Source organism: Panonychus citri, unplaced genomic scaffold (assembly GCF_014898815.1).
Source record: "Panonychus citri isolate SS breed McGregor unplaced genomic scaffold, ASM1489881v1 Contig00139, whole genome shotgun sequence".
Taxonomy (NCBI): domain Eukaryota; kingdom Metazoa; phylum Arthropoda; class Arachnida; order Trombidiformes; family Tetranychidae; genus Panonychus; species Panonychus citri.
In genome coordinates this window covers 1,371,214-1,389,501 of record NW_026515544.1, presented here as the reverse complement: position 1 = coordinate 1,389,501, position 18,288 = coordinate 1,371,214, and the positions used below count along the sequence as shown (strand labels likewise).

Here is an 18,288-nt window from a genome sequence, read left to right as displayed (position 1 = left end):
GTTAATCATAATGAAAATTTGAATAATCATTTTAAATTGTTAATTGTATTTAGATGAGATTAAATTTGTTGTTTTTTTCTTGATTAATCTTGTTGTAAAAAAATTAACAATCAAACTACAATTTAGATCTTAATTCAGTTTTCACAATTAACTTTCAACAATTAATTTACCTCAAAGCATTCATTTCATTTGATTATTTTGTTTTTCTCATTCTCTCTTGTTAGTTGATTAATTAAGTTGATTATCTGGTTATAATCAAGATGATCAACTAACAATAAACAGCAACAATTAATCAGTTAATCATTAACCTCATCTTTTGATTGTCTCAAACAATTAGCACACCTTAAAAAACAAAATACAACTAAAATTAAAATAACGGCAACAAAAATCCAGTAGCTAATCACTACAATTAACCAATATTTATTGGTAAACAATTAAAACTAATTGCCCGAATCCAAGGTCAAGCTAATAGTTAGTTAATTATAATAATACAAGTAAAAGGGTTTAACTTAATCAATCAATCAAAAAACTAATCAACTGAATACAATCAAAGTTTAGCTGATGAGAAAAATACAAAAATGAAAAGTTAATTGAAAATTTACTTAAACTTTAATCATGATTAACAATTAAGTATACACATGAATTGTGATTAATAAACTTGCATCAATCTTATCAAACAATTAATTAATTGTTATGTACCAACAAGTCCTAGAATCTAAAACAATTAACTTAATCATGATGCTGGTGATTTATATAGTTGATTAAACGTAAACACAAAACCAACATCAAAATCAATTAATCAAAACAGAAAACAAAGTTAATTGTTGTAACTAAATTGTAATCAATTGATTAATAATAATATTGTAAGACGATACGGTCGATATTAGTTAATTGTTACAATCAATTAACTACGAAAGAAAAAAGTTCTAATTATTTATAATTGAAAAAGGTTATTCGGTTTATCTTGTTAGTGTATTTGAATATGTTTCAGATTTAGGGCAACAATTAACTAATTGTAAAGACTTACCCAAGATTAAGTGGATCCAATGATTGAAAGTAATTACCACTGGTACCGAAACTATCATCTTCACTTGATTGTCGTTGATTTGATTCATTTGATTGACATTTAATGTAACTATGATCAGTAGTTAATGAAACCTTCCGTTGATTGTGATTATAATGATTGTTGTGATTAAAATATTGATTATGATGATGATTGTTATTATGAAGGTGATGATTATTGTGATTAAGATAATCAGTTGATTGTAATGAATGATTGTCATAAGTTGTCATTGTTGAATCTGGTTGAATGCATCCGGTTAAATCAATTTTCTGGTCAAAATGATCAGTTGATTGTGATGATTGGGTATTGGTGGTTATCTTAAACAAACCATGATTAACTTGATTGTTGTTACCACAATTATTATTATTAACAACGTAACTCCTATTGTGCTCCTACAATTAATTAAACAAATGAAACAAATATTACAGTTAATTAACAATTGTGATTATCTTTTTTTTATATTTAGCAATTTAAATATTAATAATTTAGTTAATTGTTCATCTTGATCACGATTAAATTGTCACTTGATTATTAAAAAAATGGTTCGGATTCTCAAGAGAAATTAATTTAATCATCAAACCTAATCCACTTTTATTAATAATCAACAATTAAAAGTTGTAATCAAAAAGTTTCCCAACTTAATTAGTGGATATTACAAGACAATTAAACTTAATTATCGACGATAATCAATAACGAAGTATATAATAAATTGTTCAATCAAATATGAAAATAAATATTTTCTAATAATAAATAACAATTGGATTTAATTATCGATCGTCATTTCTAAGTCTTCAATCAACTACAAATAATATCGAATCACAATCAAGGTTAATCAACAATTAAGAACCTCAAAATTTTGAATCAACAATTAAAATCTAATGAAAGAAGAGAGAGAGAGAGAAAAAAAAATCAAAACCTAACGGTAACTTTTCATCAATCGAAGCGTAACAATTAAGGAATCAATGTCTAGATTGTTCATTCTAACGAAATGATTAACTAATCAAATTACGAAGATAATTTTCCAACATAATGAACAAAGAATAAGAATAAGAATCTTAATCTAAGGTAAATTGGAATTAAGTTCGTATGGTGAATACTTACAAATAGACCTTGAAGTAGTTCATCGAAAGAAACTTTTCCATCTCGATCACAATCTAATTTCTCGAATAATTGTTCGATAACATCATCGGACATTTCCATGCCAACGTGCTCACAAACGGCATAAAGTTCATCGATATTCAGATAACCATCTTGACCTATTCTTAATTTATCCCAAATTGACCTTAACAATTGTTCAGCTGAGTTTGGATTAATTGTTGGCCCTGAGGGTGACATTGGTTCCGTTGGGATTGAATTAGTTGATTGTTGTTGTTGTTGTTGTTGTCCATTTGATGATGATGTTGGTATTGGTGGGGGTTGTGGTGATGTTGTTGTTGTTGTTGATGATGATGATGAAGATGATGATGATGATAAATTGTTATTATCATTGGAGTGATTTGTACAAGTTGATTGGATCATTGAGTTGTTATTGTTGTTATTATTATTGGTAAATAAAGTATGATAATCGTAATCATAATCATAATCATAATCACTATTAAGTTGATTGTTGGTAAATTGATTATCTTGATGATGTCGATGATCTAACATTGATTTAGTCCTATCATTATTATTATTATTATTATTATTGGTTAGTGTTGTTGATGATGATGATGAGGTTGAAGGTGATGGAGATGGTGATGGAGATGAGGATGATGTTGATGATACCGTTAAAAGTGATGCGGTTGATGAAGATGCTTGAGATGAGACTGATAGAGTTGATGATGATGCCATTAGATTTGAATTCATGTTGTTGGCAGACGGTTGGGATGAAGGTATAGGTGAAGGTGGGGATGAGGATAAATTGTTTGTTGTTGTTGATGATGATGATTGTTTATGTTTAATTGGTGAACATGGATTAGATAGATTCGGAATCTCATCATAACCAACCTGAGATCGGGTTAATAACGAGACAAAGACTTCCTTGAATTCATTGAAATCAATCTGAAAAGTAATGAAATGCAATTAAAAGTTAAATTGTGACCCAAACAATTAAGCTAAATCGTTAGTTAATCAAACAATAAGAGTAATGGACACACAGGTTAACTCCCATAATCATCATTAACCTAAATGATGACCATTGACCTAAATTACTTTGGGTCCGCAATAACAGTTGACCACAGAGATAGAGATTGAAATTTAAATTTCCAACAATTAAAGAGACACAATTAACAAATCTTACAATCTTAATTGTCCCATTCGTTAAGTGTTAATCTATTAATATTTAAAGTTATATCACTAAACCATAAATGATTTTCATTCATGTGAAATTTTCACAATTTAAACTATTAATTTGAACAACAGTTTAACCTTTAACTATTAATCAAATTGTTATTCAAATGTATGTAATTAAATTGCAATCAATTAGGAAGTTCAAACAATTAAATTTAATTTTCTTAAAGATGAAAATTGTTTGATGAGTTTTATTTAATAAGGAAACTGATTGTTACAATTTAAATCAATGGATTAACTTTTTCGCAAACCTCCTTGTCTTCAGTACGACAATTACAATTACAACAACAATTAACTTTAATTGTGATAATGTTTAATAACTATGGTTTAGATAACTTTGTTTATTGTTATTCTGATATTTAATTTTTGTCAATATTTGGATAATCAACAAATTGTTACAGTTATATGAGACTAAATTAAAAGTTGATCAGTTGATTAAAAAGCAATGCGGAAGACAATCAACTGATCATCACCATTTTAATCAAACAATAAAGTTAATTTATCATTAACCTTTTTTTTTCATACAACTAAATTAAAGTTAATCATTTCCTTGAACTTTAATCAATATCAAGCCAAAGTTTTTTTAACGTTGGAAAAGTAAAATAATCAACTAATTTAAACACAAACAATTAAATTAAACCTCAACACCATGATGACAATCAAGGTACAGAAACAATTTATTAATAAATTAAAGCAAAGAAAGTACAATATATATAAATTAATCAATCAAAAAATCTGAACAATTTAGTAAATTGTTGTAATCAATTAATGATTATAGTTAGTTGATCAAAATTGAAATAAATAATCAACAACAATCAAGTAATCAACTTGAAAATTGGGTCAATCATTTATACAGAAAAAGTGTTAACCCAGAAAAATTTAAATAACTAATTAAATTAACAGTTAATTGTAGTATTATGAGAGAGCCTAGTAAATAATGATAGATAATAAATCAACAATTAAGGGATAAGTTGAAAAAAACTAATTTACCCTGAGGGTGATTGATAAAAACAAACTTTTTTCATGTCATTTTTGAAGAGTTGAAGTAAAACTTTTCACCTTAATCAACAATCAAATTGAGACTGAGATTAATTAAATGAAATGCAAACCCCTTAATTAGCACAACAATTTAATATTAATTACATGATAACCCTCTTAATCCCACCACGATTATTGTCCCCTTCCCACCTTCAACCTAATCACCACCTCCTCCTCCCACTCTTACATCATCATCTTCATCTTCATCATCTTTAATTGTGATCAAGTAGTTGATTGTAATCATTTGAGGTACCACAACAGAGGCAACAATTTAGCCTACAGCAATTATCACCTCTAATTTAATTCAAATAGTAGATTAACAATCAAACTAAATTAATCTAAACTCAGTTGGATCAACAATTTAGCTTCCCCATTGAGTTTATAACTTAAACAACAAAATGAATCCTTTAAATTGTAAATCATCAAGAGAAAAATTAAAATTAATTAAATTCACTTGTTGATTATAATTCAATTCAGTTGTTTAATCAATCAATTAAATGGTCAATTTAAATATGACAAGTTTCAATGTTTTACTTGGTAAAGTTAATTGTTGATTCAATGAGCATCAGTTGATTAGGTTATTCAATCAATTCAGGAAATTAATTGTGATCGTTTTTTTTATAAGTGTCCAACAATTAAGGAAAAAAATTGTCACTTGATTAGTCGAGTTGAGTTAATTGCGGTAAAAATAGTTGGATTAACTGATTAATGTGAAAGATTAATTTATTATTAATGTTTTAATTTAGTTCCTAATCTCTTCCTGTTACAATTAAAGTGAAATAAATTAGAAAAAAAAACTTAATCCATGATAAGAAATTAAAGTTAATTGTGACAGAATTAAATCAATTAATCATCATGATCAGTGTTTATCAACAGTTTAATTACACTAGTTGATTGTCCAACCTCAACAATTAACAAAGATTATCAAAGTTCGTGAGTTGATTAAAAATTCATACGCAATTAGATTAACTGCAAATCTAAATTGTTGCATTTTTGGGTTAATTGTCCATCTCTTTGAACGTACAATTGTAATATTACATAATACTAATGATACTAACGAATCAAATTAACTGACAATTTAAATTGTTAACGATTGTTGTTAAATCACCTTCGTTAACTCATTGAGATTGGATCCATATCTTCATAAATAGTATTCGTGTAATATGTCAACAATTAACTTAATCATTGAACAATTTGGTTATTATTAAAGTCCAGAGTAATTTGAAACAATCAATATTTAACTAAGTGACCTCACTTTTAACAATTTAAGGCAATTAGTTGACAATTTAAGGTGATTTAACAATGAGAGCATTAACCTTTTCCCTCTTAATAGTGATACTGATTGTTGAAACGTTAATTGTTACTCTGATGATATTATGATTATAATGGTTACAATTAAATATATTAAAAACCGTAATGATTTTAATTTCATCATAAATTAAGGAGGATAATCAACAATTAATGGTGTTAATGATTAAGATTAAGGCGTTTTCAATGGAAACTGTTTTAAAATTAACATTTATGATTAAGGTCAAGATCATTTTTTTGGTGTATCTGTTTCATTTTAATCACAATTAACTTAAATTGTTGAGAGAAATTTTCTAAATCAAATCAAATATTTAAATCATTAACAAAAAAAAAAGTTAATTATATCAATGGTATGATTCATAATAAGATATTATCATCACAATGAGAATGTTGTTTTTAATTGTTGTTGATTGTTGTTAAATCATTTTAGCTAATGGACGATTAGTTGATTTCTTGATTGTACTTAAATTGCTGACAATCTAATCTGATTAATCTTTGGGTAGATTAATTTGTGTTTTTTTTTCTTGACAATCAACTGATTTTTAACCTTCCAAGGTTTGGTAAACACACTTAAGATGATTTTATTATCTGAACTGGATTAAATTTGATTGTCACCAAACATAAACAAACTGTCAAAATTGTGACAAATTGATGATAAAGCAAAAGATGATAATTTATTATCATCCCAGTTAATCAATGTTACTAATTAAAGTATTTCTCCTCTAAATCAAGTAAAAATAATTAACTATTAATATTAACAATTGCAATGACAATTTGAAATGGAAAGTTTCACCAATCAACAATTAATCAACTAAATTGTGATCCCAATCAGATTACAATACAACAATTGATTGTTAATGTCACTTAATTGTTGATATTATGTAAATAGGATAAGGAAAGTGTAAGTTGATTGCGTGATTAACGTTTAATTGTTGGGGAATGGGAAAGGAAAAAAATAATAATCATGACAATTAACTTTCTCTTAAATCATGATAATAGTAATTTCATATATTGTGAATAATGATTAACGTTTAATTGTACAACAATTTAACCAGGAAAACTAGAATACAATATCTATGGTAAACTATTAAAGTCTCAATACTATTAATTGTCATGATGGAAAAGGGTAAAGTGATTAAGGTATTACTCTTAATTGTTTGATTGTTTCCTAACAATCAATTTAAATTGTACTTACCTTCGTAAACTGATCAATCAATAGATGATCAATAATGTAATAAGTTTGATCTTCATCTAATTGTAGTTTATCACAAAGTTCAATCAGCTCATCTTTTCCCAATAATTCACATCCAGAACTGTCACAGGAAAGGAAAACTTCATGAAGTTTATCAACATAACAATCAGTTGATCCATCATCTTCCATGATGATCAAGATAATTAATTAATCACTTCTTCTTGTTTTCTTGAGTATAAATATCTCCAGGTAATTTAAATTATGATGATATTACAACAGGTAAGTTATTAATCCGTTGATATGTTGAGTTGTAAACACACAATTAATTGTGTGACATTGAAAAGTTACAGAAAATGAAAAACAATTTTTTCCACAATTGAAAAAGTTAATAAAAGTTAATCAACTCGAGAGATTATTTTATATAATCAACATGATGATGAAATTAATCCAAATGATGATGATGGTAATTATATCCTGTGAAAAGGTGAGATAAAGGTAAACAATTAGCAAGAAAAAAAATTATATTAAACAATCAAATTTGAATGGAAAACAATCAATTCATACAAGTTGATGTTCATCATCAACTGAATATACAACAAACTGGAAAACAACATCACCTTTACATTTGACTCTCTCAGTTTATCTTCCTCTCTCTTTCTTGTCTTCTCACTCTTACTTTTTCTCTTTCTTTTATCATCTTCTAATCCCAGCTGTCTATCTGTCTTTCTTTCATCTTCCTCCATCATCATCCGGATGAAATCTCTTGCTTTGGATATCATATTATCAATGGTTATCTCTTTGTCTCTTAACTTTACTCTCCTTGTTTATCTTCATCTCTTGTCACATCTTTTCATCTTCCTGTTCACTTTTCTCTCTCTCTCTCTCTCTCTCTCTCTCTCTCTCTCTTTCATTTATCTTCCTGTTTTTATTTACCTGTTGTTGTTTGGGACTTAATCATCATCATTATGATTTTAATCATAATTTGATTATAACAATTGTCACTAAAATAAGATTTTGTAATTAACTTGAATTGGTCAACATGATCAATCCTTGTAATTGATATGAATCTAATCACTTTCAACAATCAATTGATACACTGTTTCAATTGTGTAATAAACTGTAAATTATTAAACAACAATTAATAATAATTATCATCACAATATAATGATAACAACAATTTACAGTTACAAGTGAAAGTTATCAATACAAATCATCAGCTAATTGTAAACAATTAGCTTGAAAACTTTATGTTAAACTAACTCAGTTGATTACTAATAATGATAAATACAATTAAAAACAAAATTCAGTGAATACTAAACAATCACAACAATTAGAGAGCTTAAATTAATCAAAAAACAAGAAAATAACTTTTAATTGTAATCAAATGATCATAATGATTAATCAGAAAAAACATTAACTCGAAACAATCAAGAAAACTTTCAACAACAATATAAAACTATTAATACAATTGAAATTGATCACAATTTTTTTTTTGGGTAAACAATTTAATCCGATTGAATTTGTTGATCATGTTAATTTTAACCTGATTCTTATTGTTGATTAGCAAAATGGTTAAACAATTTAATCCATTATAATCTCGAAGAGATTTAATCAAAAAGGATAATCAAGAGTTAGAACTAAATTTAAATTGTTTGTTTGTTTGTCCATTTGATTGTCGACCATCAAAACTTTAAATTGTTGTTATTGTTGTTTGATTGTTTTAACCCGTATCAATACAATTGACCCTAACGGTCAGCCAGTTTTAATTTGATTCAGTTTTAGTTAATCAGGTTTCTAATAATATTATGAATTACAATTTAAATCTTAGATTTCAAAGTTAATCACAAATTGTTTCAGCTTAATTTAATCACTAAATCAAGAGTAACAATTTGTATGTATTTTTATATTGATTATCATGTTATCATTTTGATTGTGATCCTTGATTGTCAGATTGATATTGATTATGATTATGATTATATTATAACAGTAGTTAACTTGATTAACAATTTAAATTGTGATTTAAATCATGACTTTCACCAATCAACCTGATAATCAGTTGAAACAATTGATAATATAAATCATTGATTAATCTTAATTTGCTTTTTCCCTGATTACAATTAACCTTTTTGTTGTTGTTTTTGTTTCAATTCACTTGTATTTCTAAATCATGATCAACTTAATTGTAATTAGATTTGGGGAAAACATCAAGGTTAATTTTAGTTTAAATAATCAAACTAACTTTTTAAATCATTGACTGGACAATTTAGTTGATTGTTGTGAATTAAGATCAACTTGATTAACCTAAATTGTCACGTTTAATTAACAAATTTTGTGACAATTTATTATTATAATTAATAGTTAGTCAAGTGATTTCAAGAAAGACACAATTAAGCAGCAAGTTAATTGTTCATGATTTAAAAGGAAACCTTTATGATTGGAAAACAAAAGTTTAATTACAATTAATAGATTGTCATGATTATCTCATTTACAATCAAAGGATTTACACCTTTTCTTTAGTTGTATTTTTAATCATGTTTAAATTGTGTCGGTGATTAGGATTTAATTGTGAACATTTTTAAGAGTTAATCAACGCCCTTGATTAACAATTAACGGTTATAATTGTAATTAATTTACTCATCATCATCAAGGGAAGACTATTAGTCCGATATCATTAGCTTAATCATGTTAATTGTGAACAAAGTTTTCGCTAAATTGTATAAACAATTAACTCTTTTAACAACAATTAATCACAGAAAAAAAGTTAATTATGAACAACAATTAAAACTAAATTAAAACTTTATGAAAACAGGAAAACAATTGTAAAAAAGAGTCACAATTATGATGATAATTGTTGATAATAGTGAATAATTAGTTTACCCAAAATTAAACAACAATCAATAATAATTTAATAGCTAATTAACCACTAAATTAACTAACTAACTCAATGGGTCTGAACAATTAAGAGACGCGAAAACATGAAAAGTTAATTGTATAAATGTAAAGTTAATTTAGTTGGTTGAAAATTAAGATTCAAATTGTATTATTTAAGATGAGGAAATAAATAAATTGTTAGCAATCAGTTTCTTAATTGTGATTGCTAATTGTGAGCAATTGAGTAATTTTTAAATTAATTACAAACTAAATCAACAAACTGAAAAAGGGACAAATTTTAATCATCTTCAGCCCGTAAGGCTAAATTGCAAGTGATTAACTTGATAATTTACTGATTGAAATGATTAACGCCTTTAAATTGTCACTGATTATTTAATTTCTTAATCTTAATCATCATCATCATTTATATTTTATTAACTTTACTATTAATCATTAAATTGCATCTTCCTCGTCATAATCAACAGGAACAATCAATTAATTGTAGTCTGTTTGTTAAAATTAGATCAACATCATTTAAATTGTTTACAATATATGATAATGATAAACTCTAATCACTTCCGTAAATTAGATTAACAATTAAGCACCGATAATGAATAATTAAAATTCAATGTAATAATAATTAATATCTAATATGTTATATAACAAGTTAATTGCTCAACTAATTAACTAAATAATTTATCGTTAAAAAATTTGATACAATTAATAAAACATAAATTGTACGTTATGGTCAAGGCTGATTTATTAAATTGGTCTGTCAACATTAATAATAATTGTAACAATTAATTTTAATTGTTGTTGTAATCTCAGCACGTACACAATGAAACGGAACGTGTTTATGATTTAATCAAATGTAAGATGATGATGATTAAGATGATGAGGATAATCAAGAGAGAGAGAGAGAGAGAATCTTAAGTTCAAGTGTAAGTAAACAATGCTGATTAACTAACAATTAACCAGCAATTTAATCATGATTAACGTGCTAATTACACGTAACACAGGCGCGTGTTTGTTTTTAATCAACTTTGACCTCGAAATGTACAGATATTGACATTTGTTTAAAGGATAATGATGATGTTGATGATGATAAATCCAGGACAATAGAGGGGGAGAGACTTAATCATGTTGATCATCATCAAATTGATTACAATCATGGTTTTTAATCAAATTGTTAAATTGTTTACTCTCCTGCTGACAATTTACAAGACTTGTTAACACGAAAACTTCAATCAACTTTTTTGTTTCACTCAACAAATTTACTATAAAACTTGATTGTGATTAGTTAATCTGTGAGAGTCTAACCGACCAGGTGACCTAACCAACTACCCAATCGTCTGTCGGGGTCAACTAGTTGACTCCCCCCTTTTTGTCTTGCTCAATACCTCAGTAGTCAAGGTGATAACCCTATCCACCTTGACTGTCACAGTATATAAGGTGTCATAGACACAACATAAAGTATCTATCTCTCTCTATCTATCTCTCTCTCTTTATCTCTCTCATGTACCTCTTACTTTTTCTCTTAATTAAACCTTTGACCCTTCAAACTGTATTCTTGACCTGTCAGTCTGTTCACCGCTTTACTTTGAATACCTCGTTGGTTCACTCTCTCATGGTAGCAGAGCGTAGTTTGGGCTCTACAAGTATTCAATTTAATTTAGTGTTTTGTGTAAACCAGTCAACTGTTCAACAATGAGTAACCTTTTGAACATTGAGAAGTTGAGTGATGGAAATTATGATTCCTGGTCAACCCTCATGAAAAGTGTCCTTATTCACAACCAGCTTTGGTCGTATGTCTCGAGCCCTGACCCTAAGGAAGCAGATTTTACATCAAAAGATGAACGAGCTTTAGCTTTAATCACTTTAAGTGTTCACCCTAAGAACTTTCGGTTGATCAAGGGTTGCAAGACTGCTAAGGAGGCCTGGTCAGCATTGGAGGGTTCACATGTTCGAACCGGACCAGCAACAGTGGTCAGTTGCTTTAAGAAGCTGATGTGTTTACGAATTCAACAAGGCCAGTCGATGCAAGAACACCTCGATACATTTGTTGGTTTGTTGGATCAGTTGGCAGTTCTGGACATCAAATTGCCCGAATTGATTCTGTCGGTGATCTTATTAGTGAGTCTTGGTGATTCCTATGAAAATTTTGTTGTGGCCATGTCCTCAAGAGACAGTTTACCTCCAGTTGCCGTGTTGAAAATTAAACTGTTGGAGGAGGAGGAAAGGAAGACTAATGAGGTCGTCACGTCGACCCATGTAATGAAAATTTGTGATGATCGAAAGGTTGGAAAGAGGAGATCGAAGGTGAAATGTTACAGTTGTGGTAAGATTGGTCACATAGCCAAGGATTGTAATGGTCGGAAGTTCAACAAGTCGAAGCCCGATAATATTTTACAATTAAGATCATTCAATGGTCAAGTTAAACTGGACAAGTCAACGTGGATACTTGATAGTGGAGCAACTTGTCACGTTTGTTGTGAACCAAGCTACTTTAGTGCCCTTACCAAGTCAACTGGTCGGTCGGTCACCCTTCCAGACGAGAGGAAGCTCCAAGCTTCAGGTGTTGGAGAGATCAAGATGAATATCAATGGGAACAACATTACATTAAGTGAAGTTTTGCTTGTTGAGGAGTTAGAGGCTAATTACTTCTCCGTGTCCCATGCTGCTCGACATGGTTGCAAGGTGATATTCAAAGATGATTATGGTAAAGTGTTTAACAGTCGAAATCAGTGCTTGATCAGTTTTGACTCAGTTGAAGACCTGTACATCAGACGAATCGAGACCAGTCGATTAGCCAGGTTGGATGGTTGCCTTGGTGGCAAGGTCAACATTGGACTACTTCACAGGAGACTTGGTCACTTGAATATTAGAGATATAGAGAGGCTTATTAAGTGTGGTGCGGTCGAAGGAGTGTCAACTGATACAAGTAAATTTACTCAATGTGCCACTTGCTTAAAGTGTAAAGCTTCTCAGCAACCTTACCAAGCATCAACTAGTCAAACAAACAAGCGGTTAGAACTAGTCCATTCTGACTTGTGTGGTCCGATGAAGTTGCCTTCTTTTGGTGGTGCCAGATATTTTATGACCTTCGTAGACGACTATTCGAGATATGTATGGGTTTACATATTAAAGTTCAAAGATGAAGCAGTCGACACGTTCAAGGTTTGGCAGCGAGAGGTTGAGCGTCAGACAGGTGAAAAGGTCAAGACGTTGCGGACTGATAATGGACTGGAGTACTCGCCATTGAAGAAACATTTCAGTTCATTAGGAATTAGACATGAAACAAGTGTTGCTTATACACCTCAGCAGAATGGAGTCGCTGAAAGGGTCAACCGAACACTTGTCGAGATGTCGAGGAGTTGTCTGTCCGACAGTTCAGTTAATGTTCGGTACTGGGCTGAGGCAGTTGCTTTCGCAGCTTATGTAAGAAACCGTGTCATCAACAAACACAATGATAAAGTTACACCTTTCGAACTATGGACTGGTCGCAAACCAAACATCAGTCATCTAAGAGTGTTCGGTTCGAAAGGTTATGTGTTGAATAAACGGGTCGGTCGACATAAATTTGATGAAAAAGGCAAAGAGATGATGTTTGTCGGTTATGGAGACACACAAAAGGCTTACCGTATGGTTGACCAAGAGAACAATCGAGTTGAGTATAGTCGAGACGTTCGATTCATAGAACTGGAGACTGAATCAGACCATTTCGAAGTTTCCTCAATTGATCAAGGCCTCGATCTATCAGATGGTGAGGACATCAAGGTAGAACCAGATCGACAAGAGAGGATCGACATCTCCCATCTACCAACTGAAGAAATTGAAATTGATTTGACTGATGAGATTCAAAGTGATGATGAAGCTGATTTAAGTAATCCACCAGTTCAACAAGTGGACGTCTCATCAAGTCAACAGGTCAAGCGTGGACCTGGTAGACCTAGAAAAGGTACAGAAGCTCCGAAGAAGGTTCGAGAGCCAATCAACCATAGCTATCCCACGAGGAATAGACAAACCAGAGCAACAGAGAAACTATCGAGTATCAAGGAAGCGACCATTCAGATCCCCAAAGATGTGAAAGAAGCTCTAAGATCCAAAGAAGCAGAACATTGGATGGCAGCTATGGAAGCGGAAATGTCTTCGCTCAAAAAGGCGAAAACTTGGGACCTGACGACCCTACCAGCAAACCGTCGATCAATCGGTTCACGTTGGGTTTTTGCTGTCAAGTACAAACAAGATGGATCAGTGGATAGGTTCAAAGCTAGACTGGTTGCAAAAGGGTTTAGTCAAAGATTTGGAATCGACTACAACCAAACCTACTCTCCCACTGTTCGACCAGAGTCTCTTCGTTTGTTGTTCGCGTTGAGTGTTCAAGCCGGATTCCATGTTCATCAAGTCGATTGTTCGTCTGCTTATCTAAATGGTGACTTAGATGAAGAAATCTATATGGAACAACCGGATGGTTTTGTCAATGAAAAGAGACCGGAGTATGTTTGCAGGTTGAACAAGTCGCTATATGGTCTAAAGCAGAGCGGGAGGCAATGGAATTTAAAGTTACATTCGATATTAAGTTCGATTGGTTTAACAAGATGTGAGACTGAACGATGTCTTTACACTGGGCAAGTGAACAATCAAAAAGTCTTGATTGCTGTTTATGTTGATGACCTGTTGATCGCCTCAGCAGATGAGAACGTCATCAACAAAGTTAAAGATTTAATTTCTAAACAAGTTGAAATCTCGGATAAAGGCCCAGCAAAGTACATTTTGGGTATTGAGATAGTCAGAAAGTCGCTTGGTCAGCTGTCTCTATCTCAAACCTATGCAATTAGTAAACTATTGGAGTCTCAACAAATGTCAGATTGTAAACCAGTCGCTACACCAATGGAAGCTAATCTAAATTTGGAAACGTGCGATGGTCAGTGTGAGAAGGTTAATCCTTCAGAGTATCGTAGCTTGATTGGTTCACTGCTACATATATCGTTAAATACTCGACCAGACATAACTTTTGCTGTAAATCGATTAGCTCAATTTAATCAAGAGCCTCATATAGAACATTGGCAAGCGACCAGACGAATACTCAGATACCTCAAGGGAACAATCGAAGCCAACCTAGTGTACACACAAACAAGGAAAAATCGTCTTGTTGGATATGTTGACTCGGATTGGGCAACAAACAAGAAAGACCGTCGAAGCTACACTGGTTACACGTTCAAGCTGTCTGGTGGTGCTGTGTCCTGGTCGTCGCGTAAACAAAGTATAGTAGCCCAGAGTTCAACTGAGGCTGAATATACTGCATTGTCTGAAGCCACGAATGAAGCGTTATCATTAAAACAATTGGTCGAGGAGATCGGTTTTCCTGAACAGGTCGAGAGTCCAATTAGGTTGTTCAATGATAACACTTCGGCTATCAAACTTAGTGAGAACCCAATGTTCCATAAGCAAACCAAACACATCTCGATAAGGATCCACAATGTACGCCAACACGTGGAGGGAGGGCTAATAAAGGTGGATCATTTAGCAACCGAGGATATGCCAGCCGACGTGTTGACCAAAGCATTGCCAAGAGTCAAACATGACAAGTTTAAGACCGAATTGGGTCTGGTTAAGGGAGGGTGTGAGAGTCTAACCGACCAGGTGACCTAACCAACTACCCAATCGTCTGTCGGGGTCAACTAGTTGACTCCCCCCTTTTTGTCTTGCTCAATACCTCAGTAGTCAAGGTGATAACCCTATCCACCTTGACTGTCACAGTATATAAGGTGTCATAGACACAACATAAAGTATCTATCTCTCTCTATCTATCTCTCTCTCTTTATCTCTCTCATGTACCTCTTACTTTTTCTCTTAATTAAACCTTTGACCCTTCAAACTGTATTCTTGACCTGTCAGTCTGTTCACCGCTTTACTTTGAATACCTCGTTGGTTCACTCTCTCATAATCACTTTCACATCTAGTGATATATTAACCGATCATAATTAATTTTAATCAAATATGAAACTTATTAACTTTATTAAATTAACTTGATTATCATTTAAATGTATTTCCTGTTGGTTGTTGTTTCATCAACACCTCGAGGCGATTGTTAATTTTTGTTATTATTGATTTTTGTTGATATCAATTCATGATCATGGTAATTAACTGATCATAATTGTTAATTTAAATTTCCATGATTATTGTTGATTATGTTTGTGGTAAATGTATGACAGTTTGATTATAATTAAACTAGTTTTAATTGCTTCACTTGACAGCCATTGATTAATAATGGTTGATAATCATTTACCTTTTTTTTATATTAATAATAATAAGGTAAATTGAACTTAATTATATTGGGAAAAGTTTTATAATCATTGAAAGTGATTTAGTAACAATTTAGTGTTTGAAAATTAACGATGATTATGGTTAATTGCTCAATGAACAATTTATGGTTGATTAGTTAATCACTAACTACAGGTCAAGCAATAATTTAATGCTTTCTTTCAACTGACCTTTTCATTTTTTTTTGTTTGTCAACAACAATTAGATTTAATCAGTAAATTCAATTGACAATCAAGTAAATCAAGTGAAAAAAAAAGGTGAAAATCAAATTGCAATCAAATTAAATCGGTAAAGTTAATTGTTGGAGGAAAAAAAGTGATCTATTCTTAATCATAATCTTAATTGTTGATCACATGGCAGGTCAAAGTAATTATGATGAAACAATTAACAGTTAACAAGGTAAGAATCACAATCGGATTAGAAATCTGTTAATCTTAATTGTGATTAATCAACTTCAACCACAGAGATTTGATATTATTAATTATTCATTCACTATTAATAATTAACTATTCATTGATTAACCAACGGTTATGATATCAATCAATTTAATTGTGAAATTGTAAATTTGCGATCACAGTTAAGGAAACAATTGATTCTCACAATTGAATTAAATTCCGGAAATAAAAGTAAAATTTATCGTAATCATAATTAACTAATCAATAGTGAAAAATTTAGTTAACTATTTCCCATTTCTAGCTGTTCTATTGTTAAATTGGAAAAGTTAATCATAAATTGTTGTAATCATAATTAGGTTACAATCATAATTTACTGTTGATTATTAAATTATGATTGAGATGAAGATGTTGATTGTAATTAACAGCAACAAAATATATAATTATAGTAACTGTTATATCAAATTGTTGATATTTTATTAATAATAATCAAGAAAACAAAATTTTAATCATCATCATCAACATCCAACACCAAAATCAACACTGATTAACAATCAACAAATTTAATTGTTACTGTTGAAAGTTAATTGTTATAAAATGAAAAAATTGAAAGGGCAAAAATTAAGATTGATTTGATTGTAAAGGCAATTCATATCAATCCAAACAATTAATAAATTGCTTCTGTTGTTATTTGGTCTGTTGATTTAATTACATTCACTTTGATTATTTTTATATATATAAATTGTTACTATTTGTTATTTTTATAGTTATATAATATTTGTCATGATTAAATTTAATTTAGTTCAAGTTGATTACTGTAAATTTTTCTCAACAATTCAATTCAATTCAATTTCACTTGAAAACTTGTTAATTGTTTAAATTGACCAAAAGTTAATTGTTTAATCAACTTTTTTTTTCTGATTCTTTTGTCTAATTTAACAATCAAGAGTTAATTTTAACAGGTAAAGTGTAGATACACCTATGTAATCAAACAATTAAACTTAATTGTATATGAGAAAAGTAAACTAAATTAATTGTAATCAGGAAATAAAGCACAAAATGATCAAAAAGTTTGTCTTTTTCAAATCGTGTTATTTTCGCGCTCTAAATAGCAAGGGATGATAATGATGATGAGGATGATCATGTCCCAGTTTTAACTTAATCATCTTTATCATCCTAATCATCATTAAATCATAATGATGATTTTTTTTACCTTAAAAATGATTTAAATTGAAATAATATTATCACTAAACCATAAATGTGAAAATAATGTTCATCATCATGATTAACTAATTAACTATTTAATTTAACTGTTTTTGCAACAATTAAATCAATGGTAAATTTTTTATAAATATTGTAAATTATTATATATTAAGTTAATTGTAAACATTTAAACGTTTTTCTCTCAATATTAATTACAATTAACAGTTACATATATTCAACTAACTGAAAAAATTAAAATTTTCATTTCATTTTCAACAAGTGATTATAAATAATGAACAGCTAATGATTAACTTAATCGTGATGGTGAATGGAGGATATTAATTGTCAACTTAATCATCATTTAATACTAGTGATTATAATCAATTTAAGAGATAATCAGTAAGATGATTATTGGATTAAAGGTAAAATGTGGGAGGGAAGACGATAATTCTGGTTCCGGGTTCGCAATCAATTCAGGAAATGGATGAAGAAAAAAATTAAGAAAGGAAACTGAATTAACCTTTTTCCTTTACGAAACATTTTTCATCAATTAATATTGATTTTTTTTT

The 18,288-nt window shown here is 30.0% G+C and overlaps 1 protein-coding gene across 2 annotated transcripts in view; it reads right to left on the bottom strand.

The window, feature by feature from the left end:
• The window catches only part of LOC128394513 (probable serine/threonine-protein kinase DDB_G0282963), a 46,948-nt gene that overhangs the window by 19,149 nt on the left and 9,511 nt on the right, over window positions 1–18,288 (bottom strand). For both annotated transcript variants that reach the window (XM_053354847.1, XM_053354846.1), the window contains exons 2-4: window positions 6,933–7,403; window positions 2,165–3,103; window positions 1,028–1,455 (exon numbers count right to left, since the gene is read on the bottom strand). In XM_053354847.1, the coding sequence (XP_053210822.1) occupies window positions 1,028–1,455; window positions 2,165–3,103; window positions 6,933–7,118 (1,553 nt within the window). In that variant the 5' untranslated portion in view covers window positions 7,119–7,403. The remainder of the gene's footprint in view (window positions 1–1,027; window positions 1,456–2,164; window positions 3,104–6,932; window positions 7,404–18,288) is intronic.